The sequence below is a fragment of the Scylla paramamosain genome, chromosome 17, assembly GCF_035594125.1.
Source record: "Scylla paramamosain isolate STU-SP2022 chromosome 17, ASM3559412v1, whole genome shotgun sequence".
NCBI lineage: Eukaryota > Metazoa > Arthropoda > Malacostraca > Decapoda > Portunidae > Scylla > Scylla paramamosain.
This window is the reverse complement of record NC_087167.1, coordinates 19738582-19763279: the sequence shown is the minus strand read 5'-3', so window position 1 is coordinate 19763279 and position 24698 is coordinate 19738582. Positions and strand designations below refer to the sequence as shown.

The 24698-nt window shown below is 40.1% G+C and overlaps 3 protein-coding genes across 6 annotated transcripts in view; 1 reads left to right on the top strand and 2 right to left on the bottom strand.

Annotated features, from left to right (window-relative positions):
• LOC135108577 (uncharacterized) overlaps positions 1 to 24698 on the top strand; it is a 131504-nt gene that overhangs the window by 45017 nt on the left and 61789 nt on the right. For all 4 annotated transcript variants that reach the window (XM_064019729.1, XM_064019727.1, XM_064019725.1 and 1 more), the window contains 2 exons: positions 12358 to 12523; positions 12643 to 12807. The gene's annotated coding sequence lies outside the window, so the exon portion shown is untranslated. The remainder of the gene's footprint in view (positions 1 to 12357; positions 12524 to 12642; positions 12808 to 24698) is intronic.
• On the bottom strand, positions 18779 to 19834 carry LOC135108625 (tigger transposable element-derived protein 1-like). The gene has a single exon (XM_064019781.1). The coding sequence runs from the start codon at positions 19832 to 19834 to the stop codon at positions 18779 to 18781; it is 1056 nt and encodes a 351-aa protein (XP_063875851.1).
• Positions 19904 to 20620, bottom strand: LOC135108624 (tigger transposable element-derived protein 1-like). Its single transcript, XM_064019780.1, has one exon. It carries the CDS (start codon positions 20618 to 20620, stop codon positions 19904 to 19906), a length of 717 nt encoding a protein of 238 aa, XP_063875850.1.

Below are 24698 nucleotides of genomic sequence, written 5' to 3'. Positions count from 1 at the left end.
TTTTCTGCCTACCTAAAGTTTAAATCTATTCTCAACAGGAAGATTGTTAAACATCTATCACTTCACAACTACAAGCACCTAATAACACACACACCCTTCACTCAAAAATGTTAAAATCATGGTGACCCCTACACCAGCCTCAGAGTCCCCATCTGGGGAGGGGACCATATATGTCCCCAGGTCGGACTGCCTTTCCGTCGACGACCCTAAGTGTCTTGACACCCCCCTCAACTTTTTTCTTCATTAACTTCTGCAACATTCGCGGTCTAAGATCTAATTTTCAATCTGTAGAACACCTCCTCTCCTCTTCTAAACCTCATCTTCTTTTCCTCACTGAAACTCAGGTGTCTGAGGCAACTGACAGTAGCCCCTTTTCTGTTCCCTCCTACTTTCTCTATCCTCATTTTCGATCCAAAGCTGGATGCTGCGTTTATGTGCGCAATGACTTAACCTGCTCTCGTGCCCACGCTCTTGAATCTTCCAAGTTTTCCACCATCTGGCTACGACTACAGAGTCACTCTCATACTAAATTTATCTGTGCTGTATACCTCTCACCTAACTCCTCTGACTATAAGAAATTCTTTGACTACTTAACTTCCAAAGTGGAGCACATTCTGACCCTCTTCCCTTCTGCAGAGATCTCCATTCTTGGAGACTTCAATGTTCACCACCAGCTTTGGCTTTCCTCTCCCTTCACTGACCATCCTGGTGAACTAGCCTACAACTTTGCTATCCTCCATGACCTAGAGCAATTGGTGCAACACCCTACTCGTATTCCTGACCGTCTTGGAGATACGCCCAACATTCTTGACCTTTTCCTGACCTCTAATCCTTCTGCTTATGCTGTCACCCATTCTTCTCCGTTGGGCTCCTCCGATCACAATCTCATATCTTTATCTTGTCCTATCACTCCAATCCCTCCTCAGGATCCCCCTAATTGAAGGTGCCTCTGCCATTTTGGCTCTGCTAGTTGGGGGGACCTGAGGAGGTATTTTGCTGATTTTCCTTGGAATGACTACTGCTTCCGTGTCAGAGACCCGTCTTTGTGTGCTGAGCGCATAACAGAGGTGATAGTGTCTGGCATGGAGGCGTACATTCCTCACTCTTTTTCTCGTCCTAAACCTTCTAAACCTTGGTTTAACACAGCTTGTTCTCGTGCTATACATGATAGAGAGGTGGCCCACAAAAGGTACTTAAGCCTTCCATCACCAGAATCTCATGCACTTTATATTTCTGCCCGGAACCATGCCAAGTCTGTTCTCCAACTAGCCAAAAACTCCTTCATTAACAGAAAATGTCAAAACCTTTCAAGATCTAACTCCCCTCGTGATTTCTGGCATCTAGCCAAAAATATCTCCAATAACTTTGCTTCTTCTTCTTTCCCTCCTCTACTTCAACCAGATGGCACCACTGCTATCACATCTATTTCTAAAGCTGAACTCTTTGCTCAAACCTTTGCTAAAAACTCTACCTTGGACGATTCTGGGCTTGTTCCTCCCTCTCCTCCACCCTCTGACTACTTCATGCCACGTATTAAAATTCTTCGTAATGATGTTTTCCATGCCCTCGCTGGTCTAAACCCTCGGAAGGCTTATGGACCTGATGGGGTCCCTCCTATTGTCCTCCGAAACTGTGCCTCCGTGCTTGCTCCTTGCCTAGTCAAACTCTTTCAGCTCTGTCTGTCAACATCTACCTTTCCTTCTTGCTGGAAGTTTGCCTACATTCAACCTGTTCCTAAAAAGGGTGACCGCTCTAATTCCTCAAACTACCGTCCTATTGCTTTAATTTCCTGCTTATCTAAAGTTTTTGAATCTATCCTCAACAGGAAGATTCTTAAACATCTATCACTTCACAACCTTCTATCTGATCGCCAGTATGGGTTCCGTCAAGGCCGCTCTACTGGTGATCTTCTGGCTTTCCTTACTGAGTCTTGGTCATCCTCTTTTAGAGACTTTGGTGAAACTTTTGCTGTTGCCTTGGACATATCAAAAGCCTTTGATAGAGTCTGGTACAAAGCTTTGATTTCAAAACTACCCTCCTACGGTTTCTATCCTTCTCTCTGTAACTTCATCTCAAGTTTCCTTTCTGACCGATCTATTGCTGCTGTGGTAGACGGTCACTGTTCTTCTCCTAAATCTATTAACAGTGGTGTTCCTCAGGGTTCTGTCCTGTCACCCACTCTCTTCTTATTATTCATTAATGATCTTCTAAACCAAACTTCTTGTCCTATCCACTCCTATGCTGATGATACCACCCTGCACTTTTCCACGTGTTTTCATAGACGTCCAACCCTTCAGGAGGTAAATATATCACGCAGGGAAGCCACAGAATGCCTGACTTCTGATCTTTCTAAAATTTCTGATTGGGGCAGAGGAAACTTGGTATTGTTCAATGCCTCAAAAACTCAATTCCTCCATCTATCAACTCGACACAATCTTCCAGACAACTATCCCCTCTTCCTCAGTGACACTCAACTGTCCCCCTCTTCTACACTGAACATCCTCAGTCTGTCCTTTACTTATAATCTGAACTGGAAACTTCACATCTCATCTCTAGCTAAAACAGCTTCTATGAAGTTAGGTGTTCTGAGACGTCTCCGCCAGTTTTTCTCACCCCCCCAGCTGCTAACTCTGTACAAGGGCCTTATCCGTCCATGTATGGAGTATGCTTCACATGTCTGGGGGGGTTCCACTCATACTGCTCTTCTAGACAGGGTGGAATCAAAAGCTTTTCGTCTCATCAACTCCTCTCCTCTAACTGACTGTCTTCAGCCCCTCTCTCACCGCCGCAATGTTGCATATCTAGCTGTCTTCTACCGCTATTTTCATGCCAACTGCTCTTCTGATCTTGCTAACTGCATGCCTCCCCTCCTTCCGCGGCCTCGCTGCACAAGACTTTCTTCTTTCTCTCACCCCTGTTCTGTCCACCTCTCTAATGCAAGAGTTAACCAGTATTCTCAATCATTCATCCCTTTCTCTGGTAAACTGTGGAACTCCCTGCCTGCTTCTGTATTTCCACCTTCCTATGACTTGGATTCCTTCAAGAGAGAGGTTTCAAGACACTTATCCACCAATTTTTGACCACTGCTTTGACCCTTTTATGGGACTGGCATTTCAGTGGGCATTTTTTTTTTTTTGATTTTTGTTGCCCTTGGCCAGTATCCTTCCTACATAAAAAAAAAAAAAACTTTTATCTGATTGCCAATATGGGTTCCGTTGTGCCTGCTCTATGGCCCTCCTTACTGAGTTTTGGACATCATCTTTTAGGGATTTTAGTGGAAGTTTTGTTGTTAATGTAGGCATATCAAAAGCTTTTGATAGAGTCTGGCACAAAGCTTTGATTTCCAAAGTACCCTCCTACAGCTTCTGTCCTCCTCACTGTAACTTCTCTGACTCTTCTATTGCTGTTGTGTTAGACAGTCACTGTTCTTCTCCTAAGTCTATTAACAGTGGTGTTCCTCAGGGTTCTGTCTTGTCTTCCTATAATTCATCAATGATAGGATAAGTGGGTAGGATAAGAAGTATGGGTTAGAAACTCATATTTCTTATCGTATCCACACCTATGCTGATGATACAATCATCCACTTTCCTACATTTTTTCATAGACACCCAACCATTCAGGAATCAAACAACTAATCCATGAGAGCCACAGAATGCTTAACTTCAGATCTTTTAAAAATTTCTGATTTGGGCAGAGCAAACATAGTATTGTTTAGTGCCTCAAAATCAACTTAACATAACCTTCCAGATTTTAAAATCATCATGACAACTCCTACAACAGCCTCGGAGTCCCCATCTGGGGAGGGGACCATAAATGTCCCCAGGTCAGACTGCCTTTCTGTCGACGACCCTAAGTGTCTTGACATCCCCCTCAACTTTTTCTTCATTAACTTCTGCAACATTCGCGGTCTAAGATCTAATTTTCAATCTGTAGAACACCACCTCTCCTCTTCTAAACCTCATCTTCTTTTCCTCACTGAAACTCAGGTGTCTGAGGCAACTGACAGTAGCCCCTTTTCTGTTCCCTCCTACTTTCTCTATCCTCATTTTCGATCCAAAGCTGGATGCTGCGTTTATGTGCGCAATGACTTAACCTGCTCTCGTGCCCACGCTCTTGAATCTTCCGAGTTTTCCACCATCTGGCTACGACTACAGAGTCACTCTCATACTAAATTTATCTGTGCTGTATACCTCTCACCTAACTCCTCTGACTATAAGAAATTCTTTGACTACTTAACTTCCAAAGTGGAGCACATTCTGACCCTCTTCCCTTTTGCAGAGATCTCCATTCTTGGAGACTTCAATGTTCACCACCAGCTTTGGCTTTCCTCTCCCTTCACTGACCATCCTGGTGAACTAGCCTACAACTTTGCTATCCTCCATGACCTAGAGCAATTGGTGCAACACCCTACTCGTATTCCTGACCGTCTTGGAGATACGCCCAACATTCTTGACCTTTTCCTGACCTCTAATCCTTCTGCTTATGCTGTCACCCTTTCTTCTCTGTTGGGCTCCTCCAATCACAATCTCATATCTTTATCTTGTCCTATCACTCCAGTCCCTCCTCAGGATCCCCCTAAGCGAAGGTGCCTCTGGCGTTTTGCCTCTGCTAGTTGGGGGAACCTGAGGAGGTATTTTGCTGATTTTCCTTGGAATGACTACTGCTTCTGTGTCAGAGACCCGTCTTTGTGTGCTGAGCGCATAACAGAGGTGATAGTGTCTGGCATGGATGTATACATTCCTCACTCTTTTTCTCGTCCTAGAAAACCTTGGTTTAACACAGCTTGCTCTCATGCCATACATGATAGAGAGGTGGCCCACAAAAGGTACTTAAGCCTTCCATCACCAGAATCTCATGCACTTTATATTTCTGCCTGGAACCATGCCAAGTCTGTTCTCCAACTAGCCAAAAACTCCTTCATTAACAGAAAATGTCAAAACCTTTCAAGATCTAACTCCCCTTGTGACTTCTGGCATCTAGCCAAAAATATCTCCAATAACTTTGAATAATAAGAAGAGAGTGGGTGACAGGACAGAACCCTGAGGGGCACCACTGTTAATAGATATAGGAGAAGAACATTGACTGTCTACCACAGCAGCAATAGAACAGTCAAAAAGGAAACTTGAGATGAAGTTACAGAGAAAAGGATAGAAGCCGTAGGAGGGTAGTTTGGAAATCAAAGCTTTGTGCCAGACTCTATCAAAAGCTTTTGATATGTCCAAGGCAACACCAAAAGTTTCACCAAAATCACCAAAAAAGGATGACCAATACTCAATGAGGAAAGCCAGAAGATCACCAGTAGAGCGCCCTTGATGGAACCCAAACTGGCGATCAGACAGAAGGTTGTGAAGTGACACTTGTTTAAGAATCTAACTGTTGAGGATAGATTCAGAAACTTTATATAGGCAGGAAATTAAAGCAATACGACGGTATTTTGAGGGATTAGAACGGTCAACCTTTTTAGGAACAGGTTGAATGTAGACAAACTTCCGGCAAGAAGGAAAGGTAGATGTTGACAGACAGAGCTGAAAGAGTTTGACTAGGCAAGGTGCAAGCACGGAGGCACAGTTTCGGAGAACAATATTGGGACCCCATCAGGTCCATAAGCCTTCTGAGGGTTTAAGTCAGCGAGGGCATGGAAAACATCATTACAAAGAATTTTAATAGGTAGTATGAAGTAGTCAGAGTGTGGAGAAGAGGAAGGAACAAGTCCAGAATCATCCAAGATAGAGTTTTAGCAAAAGTTTGAGCAAAGAGTTCATCTTTAGAAATAGATGTGATAGGAGTGGTGCCATCTGGTTGAAATAGGTAAAGTAAAGTTACTTTACTTTTTCTCAATGTTTCTGCCATTCAATCACCATATTCCACTTCCTCAACAACAATATCCTCTTTTACCAATATCATTACTCCTCCTCCTCTTCCTTTTCTGTCTCTCCACCATGTCCTATATCCTTCCTTTGCAAATCCAAACTTTATTTCCTCTTTTAGTTTGGTTTCTGTTAAACATACATCTGGTTTATTGATCTTTAAGGAATCTTCATGTTCCAATAAACTTGACACCAAACCATCTATACATAATTTTTAAGCTTCTGCTTGCTATTCCTCTGTGGCATCTTTGTGCCATCATTTCCTCACTTTCATGTGTGTGTGTGTGTGTGTGTGTGTGTGTGTGTGTGTGTGTGTGTGTGTGTGTGTGTGTGTGTGTGTGTGTACTGATGTGGCTGGGAAGGTTGTCTTATGACATTTACTGATGAATGAAGGTAATGGATGTGTGCCTGTTACTTTTTTTTTTTTTTTATACGTGTGTGTGTGTGTGTGTGTGTGTGTGTGTGTGTCTATATGTCTATATGTATATATATATATATATATATATATATATATATATATATATATATATATATATATATATATATATATAGAGAGAGAGAGAGAGAGAGAGAGAGAGAGAGAGAGAGAGAGAGAGAGAGAGAGAGAGAGAGAGAGAGAGAGAGAGAGAGATAAATCACAGCATTAGAGATCAGATAAGTTACTGCTCGGGGGCCCACCCCATATATGAGCAATGTGTGTTTTTAAGCATCCTGAGCAAAGTGGTTAAGTTAGGTATAAGCTGAACTGAGTGTGGTGGCAACTGTGAAGGGGGCTGAACCTGGTTGTAACAATATATATATATATATATATATATATATATATATATATATATATATATATATATATATATATATATATATATATATATATATAGTTACAACCAGGTTCAGTCCCCCTTCACAGTTGGCACTACACTCGGGTCAGCTTATACCTAAGCTACCTCATATGTAGCTTAGTGTAGGGCACAAACACAGGATATCCAGGCACCTACTGGTCACCAGCAACTATACAGCCTTAATTAGGTTGCCACTCTGTTTACCCACCCACAGAGAAGGGAATATAACTAATACCAAACTTAATTCTCCAAGCTGCAAAGTACTACTCAGCCACATTCAAGGGCACAGACGGTATAGACGGCGCACACTCAGAACGAGGGTAAGAATCCTGCTGGACAATCAACCCACAGTAACAAAAACCACCTCCCTGTACAGCAGAAATATTACGCTCTATGGCCAGAGAGAAGCCTATCTACAATCTTCCAGAAGAAAGACCCCGACATCCTATAAAATTGGTGGAAAGCTGAGAAGAAAGTAGAGAGGTGTAGCCTGGCTCAAAAAAAATTATACAATTCTCTGGTTTGTCCCACTCACAACTGTGGGGTCCAATACCAGTAGCATTTAAACATGGCTCACAACATTCATGACAATCAGACACACATCAGACCCATAACAAGATACTTGACTTAGGCAGATAGGGGAGAAGACAGGAGCCTGGTCCCATCAAAATACTCTGTACAGTGACACAAATACCCCCAGACAGCTGGACATCACAAGACTGTACACAGAATCACACTCTGTTCATAGCAGTAGCTAGAACTTGAATCACAAATGCTCGCTCACCCAATATCTGGCTTTTCCCAGATCCTGGTCTCCTGTAGGGCCTGTATAGTATACAATAATGATAATAATAACAAGATGTTACACTGTAATCTCACCCTTAGATATACAGTAGTATGCCCTCCCTAGACATGCCTTCACATGCTTTGCTAAGCACCACATCTATTTCCTATGATATCCGGCCAGTTGCTAAGCTTGCATCAGTGGGGATGTCCATTAAATTCGTCCCCAATGCAGACACAGGAGGGCGGGGGCTGGGAGGGAAGGATGGGGGGAATGGAGATCTGAGGTTTGAGAAGTCCAGCTGCTTCCCCACTCTCTCACTAATTGCAAACTCTCTCTCCCTATCTAAACACTTATGCTTTGAAATTTAGTATGGGGCTGTTTGGAGGCCTGGGTGAAAACTAATTACACTGTGGGAAAGAACAACTCTTCTGGTATATGATCTATCAATTTCAACTCTCAAATAGGAATGGGAGTGGAGGAAACTGAGTGGGCAAGATCAGCTTCTCATTAATATAAGTTTTACTGTAAACTTTCAGTGTGTCTCTCGACTAGATGCATCAGTGATGTGTGCCCACGCTATCTTGTCTCTCTCTCTCTCTCTCTTCCCCTTGTCATCTTCCTCCTTCTCTGTTCAGTTCTCCCTTTCTTCTCACTATCTCTGCTATTTTGCTGAGATTAATATATATATATATATATATATATATATATATATATATATATATATATATATATATATATATATATATATATATACAAATGTAAAAAATTGAAGAAGTTCAAGCACCTTGATGAAAAAAAAACAAAGTTTGGCACTTGGGAGTATTCCCGAGCCTCTTTGTGGCTCTATATGACCCACAATGCCATCACTACTGCACAACTGCATTTTCTCAGTAGCTATATATATATATATATATATATATATATATATATATATATATATATATATATATATATATATATATATATATATATATATATATATATATATATATATATATATATATATATATATATATATATATATATATATATATATATATATATATATATATATATTTTTTTTTTTATTTATTTTTTTTTATTTTTTTTTTATGTAGGAAGAGCACTGGCCAAGGACAACAAAATCTAATAAAAAAAAATGCCCACTGAAATGCCAGTCCCATAAAAGGGTCAAAGCAGTAGTCAAAAATTGATGGATAAGTGTCTTGAAACCTCCCTCTTGAAGGAATTCAAGTCATAGGTAGGTGGAAATACAGAAGCAGGCAGGGAGTTCCACAGTTTACCAGAGAAAGGGATGAATGATTGAGAATACTGGTTAACTCTTGCGTTAGAGAGGTGGACAGAATAGGGGTGAGAGAAAGAAGAAAGTCTTGTGCAGCGAGGCCGCGGAAGGAGGGGAGGCATGCACTTAGCAAGATCAGAAGAGCAGTTAGCATGAAAATAGCGGTAGAAGATAGCTAGATATGCAACATTGCAGCGGTGAGAGAGAGGCTGAAGACAGTCAGTTAGAGGAGAGGAGTTGATGAGACGAAAAGCTTTTGATTCCACCCTGTCTAGAAGAGCAGTATGAGTGGTACCCCCCCAGACATGTGAAGCATACTCCATACATGGACGGATAAGGCCCTTGTACAGAGTTAGCAGCTGGGGGGGTGAGAAAAACTGGCGGAGATGTCTCAGAACACCTAACTTCATAGAAGCTGTTTTAGCTAGAGATGAGATGTGAAGTTTCCAGTTCAGATTATAAGTAAAGGAAAGACCGAGGATGTTCAGTGTAGAAGAGGGGGACAGTTGAGTGTCATTGAAGAAGAGGGGATAGTTGTCTGGAAGGTTGTGTCAAGTTGATAGATGGAGGAATTGAGTTTTTGAGGCATTGAACAATACCAAGTTTGCTCCACCCCAATCAGAAATTTTAGAAAGATCAGAAGTCAGGCGTTCTGTGGCCTCCCTGCGTGACATGTTTACCTCCTGAAGAATTGGACGTCTATGAAAAGACGTGGAAAAGTCCAGGGTGGTATCATCAGCATAGGAGTGCATAGGACAAGAAGTTTGGTTTAGAATATCATTAATGAATAATAAGAAGAGAGTGGGTGACAGGACAGAACCCTGAGGAACACCACTGTTAATAGATTTAGGAGAAGAACAGTGACCGTCTACCACAGCAGCAATAGATCGGTCAGAAAGGAAACTTGAGATAAAGTTACAGAGAGAAGGATAGAAACCGCAGGAGGGTAGTTTGGAAATCAGAGCTTTGTGCCAGACTCTATCAAAAGCTTTTGATATGTCCAAGGCAAGAGCAAAAGTTTCACCAAAATCTCTAAAAGAGGATGACCAGGACTCAGTAAGGAAAACCAGAAGATCACCAGTAGAGCGGCCTTGACGGAACCCATACTGGCGATCAGATAGAAGGTTGTGAAGTGATAGATGTTTAAGAATCTTCCTGTTGAGAATAGATTAAAAAACTTTAGATAGGCAGGAAATTAAAGCAATAGGACGGTAGTTTGAGGGATTAGAACGGTCACCCTTTTTAGGAACAGGTTGAATGTAGGCAAACTTCCAGCAAGAAGGAAAGGTAGATGTTGACAGACAGAGTTGAAAGAGTTTGACTAGGCAAGGAGCAAGCATGGAGGCACAGTTTCGGAGAACAATAGGACGGACCCCGTCAGGTCCATAAGCCTTCCGAGGGTTTAGGCCAGCGAGGGCATGGAAAACATCATTACGAAGAATTTTAATAGGTAGTATGAAGTAGTCAGAGGGTGGAGGAGAGGGAGGAACAAGCCCAGAATCGTCCAAGGTAGAGTTTTTAGCAAAGGTTTGAGCAAAGAGTTCAGCTCTTTGCTGGTTTGTGATAGCAGTGGTGCCATCTGGTTGAAATAGAGGAGGGAAAGAAGAAGCAAAGTTGTTGGAAATATTTTTGGCTAGATGCCAGAAATCACGAGGGGAGTTAGATCTTGAAAGGTTTTGACATTTTCTGTTAATGAAGGAGTTTTTGGCTAGTTGGAGAACAGACTTGGCATGGTTCCGGGCAGAAATATAAAGTGCATGAGATTCTGGTGATGGAAGGCTTAAGTACCTTTTGTGGGCCACCTCTCTATCATGTATAGCACGAGAGCAAGCTGTGTTAAACCAAGGTTTTCTAGGACGAGAAAAAGAGTGAGGAATGTATGCCTCCATGCCAGACACTATCACCTCTGTTATGCGCTCAGCACACAAAGACGGGTCTCTGACACGGAAGCAGTAGTCATTCCAAGGAAAATCAGCAAAATACCTCCTCAGGTCCCCCCAACTAGCAGAGGCAAAACGCCAGAGGCACCTTCGCTTAGGGGGATCCTGAGGAGGGATTGGAGTGATAGGACAAGATAAAGATATGAGATAGTGATTGGAGGAGCCCAACAGAGAAGAAAGGGTGACAGCATAAGCAGAAGGATTAGAGGTCAGGAAAAGGTCAAGAATGTTGGGCGTATCTCCAAGACGGTCAGGAATACGAGTAGGGTGTTGCACCAATTGCTCTAGGTCATGGAGGATAGCAAAGTTGTAGGCTAGTTCACCAGGATGGTCAGTGAAGGGAGAGGAAAGCCAAAGCTGGTGGTGAATACTGAAGTCTCCAAGAATGGAGATCTCTGCAAAAGGGAAGAGGGTCAGAATGTGCTCCACTTTGGAAGTTAAGTAGTCAAAGAATTTCTTATAGTCAGAGGAGTTAGGTGAGAGGTATACAGCACAGATAAGTTTAGTATGAGAGTGACTCTGTAGTTGTAGCCAGATGGTGGAAAACTCGAAAGATTCAAGAGCGTGGGCACGAGAGCAGGTTAAGTCATTGCGCACATAAACGCAGCATCCAGCTTTGGATTGAAAATGAGGATAGAGAAAGTAGGAGGGAACAGAAAAGGGGCTACTGTCAGTTGCCTCAGACACCTGAGTTTCAGTGAGGAAAAGAAGATGAGGTTTAGAAGAGGAGAGGTGGTGTTCTACAGATTGAAAATTAGATCTTAGACCGCGAATGTTGCAGAAGTTAGTGAAGAAAAAGTTGAGGGGGATGTCAAGACACTTAGGGTCGTCGACAGAAAGGCAGTCCGACCTGGGGACATTTATGGTCCCCTTCCCAGATTGGGACTCCGAGGCTGGTGTAGGAGTCGCCATGATTTAAAAATTTTTTGAGTGAAGGGTGTGTGTGTTATGAGGTGCTTGTAGTTTTGTGTGGAGGAAGAGAGTTGTCTTTAGAGGGCAGGCTGTGACTGCCCCCTTGTGTTGTGAGACACAAAGGGAAACGTTCAGTGAGGTCACAGCTGGGTTTAATGATAAGTTCACAGCACCCCCTGAACAGTGCTTTAGACTTCACTGGGAGTAATTATATATATATATATATATATATATATATATATATATATATATATATATATATATATATATATATATATATATATATATATATATATATATATATATATATATATATATATATATATATATATATATATATATATATATATATATATATATATATATATATATATATATATATACATATACATATATATATACATACATATATATACATACATATATATATATATATATATATATATATATATATATATATATATATATATATATATATATATATATATATATATATATATATATATATATACGTATATATATATATATATATATATATATATATATATTTATTAAATTTTCTTTAATTTATTTATTTATTTTTTTTCCCACCAAGTTCATAGTCTGTGTATTGCTTTCTTGCCTTCAGATGTATACAAGAGCATTTCATTCCATTATGACCATTGAAGTCTTGCATATTTAAGGAAAGAATTAAGTTAATTATGTTCTTCTCACATTGACCTCTTGCTTACAGGTGACAGATGTCATCACCAGAAATGTCCCGAGTCTGCCTGTGGATGATAGAAAAAAAACTCATGTCCATTCTTCATGGTATGAAGTTAAAGACATCAATGTTTCTTGACATTTTATCACAAGATCTTGCAGAGGCAACAGAGAGAGATGCTGATGAACTGTTGCAGGTTAGTATATGTCAGGCCTTTTTAAGACATGCAAACAGAAGTATTGACACGTAAGTTGCTGGTGTAATGAGATTACATGACTAATATAATATAAAAAAGTAACACTTGTCAATGCACAGATGATAAAGGACATCCAGAACCAGAGACAACCTCCAGCACCGGGGATTGAGACCAGGACAGGCAAGCGCCTCAAGGCCCTGTCTGATGGCTACATTGGTCTAGTGCATTATCACCGCTGGAAGAGTTCCTTGCCAAATACCATGTCAGCCCCCAGCCACTGGACGGTGAGCCTAAGGCAGGAAGGGGAGGGAGGCATATTTCATAGTTGTAGGAAGAGGAAAAAAATAGAAACTTAATAACTTGTATCAATGAGGGAAGAAGGTGTCTGCTGCTCATGAGTGTCAGGCATCTGCTGCCTGCTGCTGATGCTGCTGCCTGCTGCTGCTGATGCTGATGCTGCTGCTGCTCTGGTGGTGCTGCTGGTGCTGGTGCTGCTGGTGCTGGTGCTGCTGCTGTTGCTGCTGCTGCTGCTGCTGCTGCTGCTGCTGCTGCTGCTGCTGCTGCTGCTGCTGCTGCTGTCTGCTTTGCTGAGTGTCCTGCCTGGAGTTTGATCTCAGGTCATCCTCTCCATGGCTTATGCATGCTGCAGTTTCTTCTATCTTTCTATTTTCTGTTTGTCGCTGTGAAACCTTGCTGCCTCCAGGATGGGGTGGCTATGGCAGAAGAGACTTCCCCTCTGTATCCAAACATTCCCTTCTTTCTTGCTGAAACACTTGTCCTCTGTTAACACTTCTTTTCACACATGTACTTTTCCCTAATTCTCTTATTTCATAATGTGGCAAAACAAACCTTGTTTTGTTGATTACCTCAAAAACTCATTATCTCCCTTTATTCACTCAACATAATCTTCCAGATAACTATCCCTTCTTCAGTGACACACAACTTTCATTCTCTACACAAAACATTTTTGGTCTGTCCTTCACTAAAACTCTGAATTTAAAAAAGAAACAGATCCCTTGCTACTCCTTTGTACCCCATAGATATATGTAGCTGCCCCTCCAATTCAAGCAGTCTAAAACTGTCACTGTCACTGTACAAGACTTTCTACAGCCTCTCATCACTATTCTGTCTACCTTCCTCACTCTTTCTTACCCTTTACTGGTAAAGTTTGGAATTGTTGCTGAATATTTATTTCTCTCTGTCACATGTGTCATGATCCTGGTTATCTTTCCAAGAAAGTGTATGTTACACTGATCCCAGAAAGTTTTAAAGGTCTGGATTTTTAAAGGCTTTGAATACCTACCTGACCTATCCAAAATCAGCTATTAAACCCTCTCACAAAACCCTTACCTTGGCACAGCACGCCAGGAATTACCTCAGTACCAAATCAGTGTTGGGGTAGAAAAAACAATTATTCAATATAATAACAGAATATATTAATAATAATGGTAACTCACAAACAAATTGAGGTATCACACATTAAAGGGAATTAGGGAACAAATTTCTGCCCATGGACCAACACAGGATAATTCCCACACTCAGTCACCATAAGTTCTCTTACTTCAGGCTCTCATATCACATCCCGTGCTTGCTTAAAGGTTATACACACAAATATATGACATTCCTGTCACTTCAGCAAATCATTAAAACCCTTTTACTCCTTCATAGGCCGCTGAAATATTTTCCCTAACTGCAGGAATTTCCCCAAATGCCGTGACCGTGTCACCAAATAACCTTTTACCTCCTCAAACTTCACAAGACATCACCACCATCAACATAGTTCACCTATAGCACCATAATGCTATCCCCAAAGACACCAATAATGCCACAACACCACCATAACCCCAACCACAAAATGGCTGCTGCTTAGCACTGATGCTGCCCCACAGCATTATGTCACCAACACAGCTCACCAAACAAATTTCAGCAGACAAGAGCTTTTGGTCCCACAAAAGATTCACAAACCTGACCCTGGATATCAGGGTTATACCACCACATCACTAACACCTCCACACACCTACTCAATTGCCACAACACCACCCAAATTTACCCTGTGAGAACGCTACCCCTCTATTCCCTTGGGACAGGTATCTGTTTTATTTTCTGTCTCTCCTCCAAATATATAAAAATGAAGGAAATATTTATAGAAATTATAAATTAGTAATAAACGGCAGCTTTTGCTATGTCTTGTAGTATTTCAAATCAAGTAAATTTGTTTGAAAACCAAATTATGGTATGGCAACCAAAGCAATTAATTTTGTTTGAAAACCAAGTTATTCAGAAAGAGAGACATTTGCTAACCTAGGTTCCACTGTATGTGTGTGTGTGTGTGTGTGTGTGTCTATATATATATATATATATATATATATATATATATATATATATATATATATATATATATATATATATATATATATATATTATTATTACACTCAGCAAAATAGTGCAGATAGTGAGAAGAAAGAGGGAACTGAATAGAGAAGGAGGAAGATGACAAGGGGAAGAGAGAGAGACAAGATAGCATGGGCAGACACGTCACTGATGCATCAAGTCGAGAGACACTGAAAGTTTACAGTAAAACTTATATTAATGAGAAGCTGATCTTGCCCACTCAGTTTCCTCCACTTCCATTCCTATTTGAGAGTTGAAATTGATAGATCATATACCAGAAGAGTTGTTCTTTCCCATAGTATATTTAGTTTTCACCCAGGCCTCCAAACAGCCCCATACTAAATTTTTAAAACATAAGTGTTTAGATAGGGAGAGAGTTTGCAGTTCGCGAGAGAGTGATGAAGCAGCTGGACTTTTCAAACCTCAGATCTCCATTTCCTTCTCCTTTCCTCCCAGCACCCCCGTCCTGTGTCTTTATTTGGGACAAATTTAATGGACGTTCCCACAGATGCCAGCTTAGCAGCTGGCCAGGGATGAAGTTACAGAGTGAAGGATAGAAGCTGTAGGAGGGTAATTTGGAAATCAAAGTTTTGTGCCAGACTCTATCAAAAGCTTTTGATATCTCTAAGACATCAAATTTTTCACCAACACTCTAAAAGAGGATGACCAATAATCAGTAAGGAAAGCCAGATCACCAGTAGAGTGGCCTTGACGGAACCCATACTAGCAATCAGATAGAAGATTGTGAAGTGATAGATGTTTAAGAATCTTCCTGTTGAGGATAGATTTAAAAAAAATAGGTAGGTAATAAATTAAAACAATGGTACAGTAGTTTGAGGTATTAGAATGGTCACCCTTTTTAGGAACAGGCTGAATGTATGCAAACTTCCAGCAAAAAGGAAAGGTAGATGTTAATAGACACAGCTAAAAGAGTTTGACTAGGCAAGGTGCAATCATGGAGGAACAGTTTTAGAGAATAGCAGGGATCCTATCAGGTCCATAAGGACAGTGAGGCCATGGAAAATATTGTGAAGGATTTTAATAGGTAGCATGAAGTATTTAGACAGTGGAGGAGAGGGAGGAACAAACCCTGAATCACCCAAGGTGGAGTTTTTAGCAAAGATTTCTGCAGAGTTCAGCTCTCGAGTAACAGCACAAGGAGAAGGATTAGAGGTTAGGAAAAGGTCAAGAATGTTGTGGATATCTCAAAAACGGTCAGGAATATGAGTAGGTTGTTGCACTGGTTCCTCTAGTTGTAGAGGATAGCAAAGTTAAAGGCTAGTTCATCAGGATGGTCAGTGAAGTTAGAGAAAATCCAAAGCTGGTGGTGAACATTGAAGTTTTGAAGAATGGAGATCTCTGCAAAAGGGAAGAGAGTAAGAATGTGCTCTAATTTGGAAGTTAAGTAGTCAAAGAATTTCTTATAGTCAGAGGAGTTAGGTGAGAGGTATACAGTACAGATAAATTTAGCTTAAGAGTGACTGTAGTAGATGATGGAAAACCCGGAAGATTCAAGAGCATGGGCATGAGAGCAGGTTAAGTCATTGTTCATGTAGATGCAACATCCAGCTTTGGATTGAAAATGAGGATAGAGAAAGTAGGAGGGAACATAAAAGGGGCTGCTGTCAGTTGCTTCAAACACCTGTGTTTCAATGAGGAACAGATGAGGTTTAGTAGAGGAGAGGTGGTGTTTTACAGATTGAAAATTAGATCTAAGACTGCTGAAGTTAATGAAGAAAAAGTTGAGGGGGTGTGCTAAGACACTTAGGGTCAATACCAGAAGAGTAGTCAGACTGGGGACATTTGTGGCCCCCTCTCCAGATGGGGACTCAGTGGCTGGTGTAGGAGTCACCATATTGATTTTGAATTTTGAGTGAAGGGTGTGTGTGTAATTAGGTGGATGTAGTTTTGTGTGAAGGAAGATAGTTGTCTTTAGAGGGTAGGCTTTGACTGGCCCCTTGTATTATGAGACACAAAGGGAAGCATTCAGTGAGGTCACAGGTGTGTTCAGTGATAAGTTCTCAGCACCCCCTGATTAAGTGCTTTAGACCTCACTGGGAGTAATTATCATTTGGCAGGTGTCTACTGCCTCATCCTCTGTGGTTATTTGTTAATTTATACTCCTTATCCACTTTGTGAAGTTCTCTACTGTTGTTATCCCCACACTTCATCAGTTGTTTGAGTCTTGCTTAAAGATGTTTTTTTCTTTTGATTTTCAACCACAGTTTTTGGTTCATCAGTAATTCCTTGTTAGTTTGTTTCCTTGATGTCCAGACCTCCTTTACTGGTACACATTCTTTTATTGCTTCATCCACTCTAATTCTAAACTTTGATCACACTTCCTCTATGTCTCCCTCACCTAAGTACTCCCAATTCATGTCCAGTCTGTGTCTCATAAGGTAATAGTCTGCTCTCTCATATATGTATGTTTTGGTATAACAAGTCCTGCCTTGAACTTCAGCCTCACAGGTGAAAGTAATGCAGGCATGATCACTTCACCCAAAAGGACTTCCATAATGCAGGCATGATCGCTTCACCCAGTAGGACTTTTATAATGCAGGCATGATTGCTTCACCCAGTGAGACTTTCTATTCTAGTTTCTCCAACTGTTTCTTCCTCACTGGTAAATACTAGGTCTACAACACTTCCTCTTGGCCCCTCTCTATACCTTGTGATGTCCTTAATGTGTTGTGTCAAGATGCCTTTTCTCTTTCTGTCTCAATAAGCTTGTACTCTATACTGTTTCATCCTCCTGTTGTGGTGTTGTTTGTCCAGTTAATAAATGGTACATTAAATCTCCTAAAATGATCTTGTATGCTGTTTGCTTATTGTTTATTTCTTTTGTTAATTTCAGTAGTTTTTCATTCTCACTGGTTCAACACTTGGACTTTATATATGGTTGTAATTAATATGGTTTCAGTCATTCTTTTTACCTCTGTCCACAGATACTTGAAGTATTTTTGTTCCACAGTTATATTGTTAAAGTTTACATCTTTACATACATAAATTAGCAGGCCTCTACCTTCTTTTCTATTGGTAATATTTTTTTTCAATTATTTTATATCCATCAATACTATATTCCAATGATAATACATTGGATCTGAAATTCTTAGGTTTAACTTCTTGCAGTGTTATGATACAAGGCTTCTCTTCATTATCCTATACTTTTGTTTTCATTTTCCTTAGTTTATCTGGAGTGAGCATATCCACATTGCAGAATATAACTTTAACACGTTACCCACTTCTTGTTCCATGGGTGTACCACTAACTACATTTCTCTATGGCGACTTGGTACATCAATGGTGCAATGATGAGTAAACAGGAGTATATATTTAAACTAATTTTCTCCTTCGCAATTACTGATTGGACATTTTCTTGACTTTCAAACATTATCAAGGAACATGAATAAGTGGAAAATGAAACACGGGAATATGTATTCAAATTTATTTTCGAGGCAATAATATTATTTTTTTCATATGAAAAATAAGACATGGTAAAATAAACAGGCAAACAAACAATCTTCAATGCAGAATGGAGTTGTGTAACCGAAAACCATCTACAGACGTACCTCGGTACTCAACCATAATCCGTTGAGGTGGTGGTCGAGCACCGATTTGTTCGAACACCGAAACCAATTTTCCCATAAGAAATAATGGAAAGTATTTTAATCCGTTCTTACCATTAAGAAAAATACCTAAAATATTATAAGAACGTGTATCTAAACAACAATAAAACGTAAATGTGCACAAGCAGTACATGATAAAGATAAATAAAGCATTATAAACCATTTTGTATAATTTACTTACGTTTTGGAGAGTGGTTGATGGCATACAGGAATGGATGTGGAGAGGACGGGAGGGAGGGTTACTCCTTGGAAGGGGAATCCCCTTCCATGATGACGCTAGGTAACGCGCCTTCAGGGGTTTTCTCCCTTCTCTCTCTCTTCCGTGGAGGTGAATCTGGCTGGGCAGTAGCCTTCCTCTTTTCTTTAAGAAGGAACCTGTCCATTGTCAGTTGCTTCTGCCTTTTCTGCACTATTTTTCGGAAGTGCGCCATAACAGTGTCATTGAAAATTATCACAGCACGGTTACTGACTGCTGTATCAGGATGGTATTTTTCAACAAACGCCTGCAACTCACCCCACTTAGCACACATGTCATTGATCACTGCACTGGAAGCCTCCTCTCTTACATCCTCATCTTCTGAGGATTCCTGCTCCTGAACCAAATCTTGCTGTTGCTGTTGTTGCAGGTACAATAACTCTTCTGTGGTCAACTCAGAAGAGTGGCCTTCCACAAGCTCATCGATGTCCTCCCTGTTGACCTCAATGCCCATACTTCTTCCCATGGAAAGAATGTCCTCCATGACAGCATTTTCTTCAGTAGTACATGTACCAGCAGGAATAACAGCTGCAGTGCTTGGACCAGCCTCATACTGGAAACCCTCGAAGTCCCTCTCAGGTACACACTCAGGCCAAAGTTTTCGCCATGCAGATTTTAATGTCCTATAAGTGACGTTACCCCAAGCTTGGTCTATTATGTTAACATAATTGAGGATATTAAAGTGATCCTTCCAAAATTCTCTAAGGGTCAACTGGGTATCACATGTCACATCAAAACACTTTCGGAAGAGGGCCTTGGTGTACAGTTTTTTAAAGTTAGCAATTACCTGTTGGTCCATAGGCTGGAGTAAGGGAGTAGTATTGGGGGTCAAGAACTTCACCTTGATGAAACTGTATTCATCTGTTAAGTCATCCTCTAGACCTGGAGGGTGTGCAGGGGCATTGTCCATCACTAAAAGGCATTTTAATTGCAACTTCTTTTCTATGAGGTATGCCTTAACTTGGGGAGCAAACACTTCATGGATCCATTCAGCAAAAAATTGTCTTGTGACCCACGACTTAGTGTTAGCTTGCCACATAACTGGTAACTTAGTTTTTATGATGTTATTTCTCTTGAATACACGGGGATTGTCTGAATGATACACTAATTAGGGCTTGATCTTACAGTCTCCACTAGCATTGGCACACAATAACAGCGTTAGCCTGTCCTTCATAGGCTTGTGACCAGGCATTTTTGTCTCCTCCTTTGTGATGTACGTATTGGCCGGCAATTTCTTCCAAAACAGGCTGGTCTCGTCACAGTTAAACACTTGTTCAGGAACATATTCTTCAGCCTTGATGGTCTCGCTGAATTCTGTAACATATTTCTCAGCCGCTGCTTTGTCCGAACTGGCTGCCTCCCCATGCCTGGTAACTCTATGAATTCCCGTTCTATGTCTAAATTTTTCAAACCATCCCTTGCTTGCCTTGAAAGTAAATGAACTAGCACTTTCACCTCCAGTAGTTTTCAATAGATCTTCGTAAATTTGAAGAGCTTTTTCGCAGATGAGAGCTTCACTAATGCTGTCCCCTGACAACATCTTTTCCTTGGTGAAGATAAGAAGCAACTTCTCCATTTCTTCCATTATCTGAGGCCTTTGCTTACTAATTGCTGTCACTCCCATTGCAACATCAGCTTTCTTTAACACTTCCTTATGCTTCAAGATAGTGGAAATGGTTGACTTTGCCATTTCGTACTGCGACGCGAGGTCGGACACTCGTACACCACTTTCATATTTTGCTATAATTTCCTTCTTCAGTTCAATAGTGGTCCTCACTGTTTTCCTCTTTGCCTTCCCCTTATCACTGTCTTTCTTTGGACCCATTATTAAGGGCTAGAGCAACACGAAAAAGTTTAAATCTGGGAAGAAATACTCGAACAAACTGCGTACGTCTTACTCCGCTGGCGGTCTGAGTCGAACTGACGCTTACCCGCTGGCCGAGAAGGGCCGAGAAGGGCCGAGGAGCGCGTTCGGGTCGACTCGGCTAGTCGAGTACCGAAAATCTGTTCGAGGTCCGATGCATTTTCTACTCGAATTTTTTGGTCGAGCACTGATTTGGTCGAGTATAGAGGCGGTCGAGTACCGAGGTACGACTGTATACTGATAAAATGAATAAATAAATAAAGCAGAAACTTAATATAATTAGATTTCTAAGAACTTGTATTTATGCTTGAAGACAATTAGTATGATTACTTCAACTCCTTTGACCAATGCCACACATTGTTTTATAGCATGGAAGTCTTCGCTATTCATAATACTAAAATTAACATCTTAGTGAAAGAAACATTTTTTTTTTATAATAATCCTGAAATAGATACAGCTTCACCAAAACAATAATCTTGAGTACAGTAACATGCTATATAACATTGTTTTCCTTATGATGAAAAGAAAGTATTGCTTGCATGTATTTTATGCACTGTGTTTCTCAGCAAAGCATATGATACAGAGGTGTGGCTTATCTTCACACTCAAAACAGAATGTGTTTACTCTTCTAGCTTTATTTCTAGCTATCTTGAATCCTTCAGAAAGTGAGATTTTTTGTAGCAGCCACAACATCTTTTTCTTGTATATCTCTTAGGTCCATCTTTCTCAGTCAGTATATGAGGGCTCCTTTTTCCTGACATGACTCCAGGACTTTTCCCAGGTCTAATGTTCTCAGGTTCATTTCCAGTGAGCGAATACACTAAAGCCTCTTGAAATTGTAGCTGATTCATCTTAGCCATAGGGAAGTACTGGCAATGGAGAGCCCATGTATTTACAACTAAGAGTCCAGCAGTCAGTTCAAAGGCCAACTTTCTGTACCATTTTTTTGCTCTTTCTCAGTGGACTGTAATAGGATGTGTATTGGTCAGAGACATCCACACCTTTGTTTGCCCTGTTGTATGCCATTACACTTTCTGGTTTGAAAACTTCTTCTTTGTGTTTTTTATCATGCCACTGGGAACTAATTGATCACTGTTCAGGCAGAGTTGAAATAGTCAGTACATTTCTTTTATCCCTCCATTTGAAAACTCATGCCCTTGCTGTTCTCCTGTCCTTTCATTTCATTCTATCTGAGTTTACTTTGAGTAACTTCCTTGGGCAGGTATTTTCTTGTGCCCTTTAGATAAGTTTTCTTATCCGATAGGTATTCTGCTAATGTCACTGAACAGTAGTAGTTATCAGCATAAAGGGTGGCACCCTGGTCAAATTGCTCTTCACAAAGTTCTCCTGTTAGGCTTTCTGTGGAGTTTAGTCCCTGACTCTTTTTTTTGACTTCTGGCGTGAATCTTGAAATTCCATGTATAGCCACTTGGAATACATACCTTGTACAACTTGAAGCCATATTTATGTGCTTTCCCTGGAAGATACTGCCTTACATTAATTCTGCCCCTAAGGGGATCCATACTCTCATCAATTACAAAAATGGGCCTGGCTTATGAACAGCCTGACAGCAGTCTGTAATGGCAGTGACCAAGGGTCACATCTTGAATAATGGATTAGGTGGATCATTAACTTCAGTATTATCCCTGAAATGTATACACCTAAGAAGGATTTCAAGTCTCTATTGTCATCACACTGTTGACATAAGAATCAGAATACAGCTTGTTCTTACTCCAATAGGAAAAAATTTCTGGCATTGCAACAATTCCCATGCATACAATTATACCTATGAACTTATTTATTTCTTCCATAGTTGTGGGTTTCCATGAAATGAGATGTGACCTTGTCAGAGGTGCTTCATTTATTTTTTGTTGACCATATACATTTGGCTGAGTAACTATTGTGTCCAAAAGAGCATCACTTATGAATAATTTACACTATCAATAGGGTCTGGTTTGCCTGTGACTGAGTTTACTTGAGGCAAAATAACCAGCTCTTTTTTACTACTAAAGGTATAGGAATACTGTTTGGAAGAAACAGGCCATCCCTGTATGGCTGGTACAGAATCATCATCTGTCTTTCCCTCTACTTCATCTGATCCATCATCATCTTCTGTCTCTCCTCCTGCTTCATCACTTTCTTCACTGTTACTTAAGTTGCTCAAATTGGAGGAAATGAAATCTTCATCAGAGCTTTCTTGCTCAAAATGACTGCTGTAGAATGACGAAGGATCCATTTCCTGTATACCAAAAACACCTAAAGATGTTAACAAATCACTCTAAGTAAAATGAAATCATTGCATAGTATTTCCATATCAGGTATTATCAATTATATTTAAATCTAATAAAAAAAACTGTGATATATATATATATATATATATATATATATATATATATATATATATATATATATATATATATATATATATATATATATATATATATATATATTAACTTATTACAATTTTTTTTTACTTGAAAATCAGTGGTACATGAGTGGCCCAAGACACAACAGATGAATAAAATATTTGAGTATGGTGAATTGGGCCACTGGTGGTACACTGAGTAAGTGCTACACTGGTGGCCCAACACACAGTGGACAGTGGCATACACTAATGTGGATGGTTTAGTTTCGGTGATGGATGAAGTGAATGAATTTATAAAAGCAAATGAACCAGACATCATGGCAGTGGTAGAAACTAAACTAAGAGATTCAGAGACACCAAATTTAGGAGGGGGAAAGTACAATATGTGGATAAGAAACAGATGTGGAAAAGGAGGAGGTGGAGTGATGATGCTTGTTAAAAAAGGTATCAGGGTGGAGAGTGTGGAAAAGGCAGAAGGCTTGGTGGAAGGCCTAAACTTACAACTAATAAATGGAAGAAGAGGATTACGATGTCACAGTGGTGTATGTCCCACCAAAAACAAAGACCTGGAATAGACAAGAGCATGAACAGTTGCTGAGTGAGACAAAAGAATGGCTTGTAAAGAAAATTAAAGAAAACAACAAAATTGCCGCCATGTCATGATAAGCAACCATGTCATGATAAGGTTTTATATTAAAGAAAAAAGAGAGGAAAGTAGATGTGAAGATTATAAAAGTGAAAGATTTAATTATGGTAAGTCAAATGTTGAACAAATGAGGAGATACTTTGGTGAAGTGGACTGGAGTACACTTATCACAACAACTAATGTGCAAAAGAAGTGGGAAGCTTTCATCAATATTCATGAAGAGGGAGTGAAAAGATATGTACCAAAAGTAGAGACAAAGAGAAGATATAACAATGACTGGTATAATAGAAGATGTGAAATAACTAGGGAGGAGAGGGAAACAGCATGGAATAGATGGTGGAGGAAAAATACGCAGGAGCTATGGGAAAACTACACAACTACAAGAAATGAATATGTAAGGGTTATTAGAGAAGAAAGGAAAAATTATGAGAAAGATGTTATGGACAAATGCAAAGAGGAACCAAAACTATTCCTCAGATATGTGAACAGTAATATGAAAAATAGAGAAAGAATAAGCAGATTGAAGGTGAATGGAGGATCCAGCTGAATTGGCAGAGATAATGAACAGGAGTTTTCAATCAGTATTCAAAAAAGAGAAAACATTTGTGTGGCAGAGTGAGATGAGTGAGGAAATGGGTCTTTTTTTTATTTTATTTTATTTTTTTTTTATGTAGGAAGGACACTGGCCAAGGGCAACAAAAATCCAAAAAAAAAATATGCCCACTGAAATGCCAGTCCCATAAAAGGGTCACAGCAGTGGTCAAAAATTGATGAATAAGTGTCTTGAAACCTCCCTCTTGAAGGAATTCAAGTCATAGGAAGCTGGAAATACAGAAGCAGGCAGGGAGTTCCAGAGTTTACCAGAGAAAGGGATGAATGATTGAGAATACTGGTTAACTCTTGCGTTAGAGAGTGGACAGAATAGGGGTAAGAGAAAGAAGAAAGTCTTGTGCAGCGAGACCTCCCTTCAAGAGGGAGGTTTCAAGACACTTATTCATCAATTTTTGACCACTGCTTTGACCCTTTTA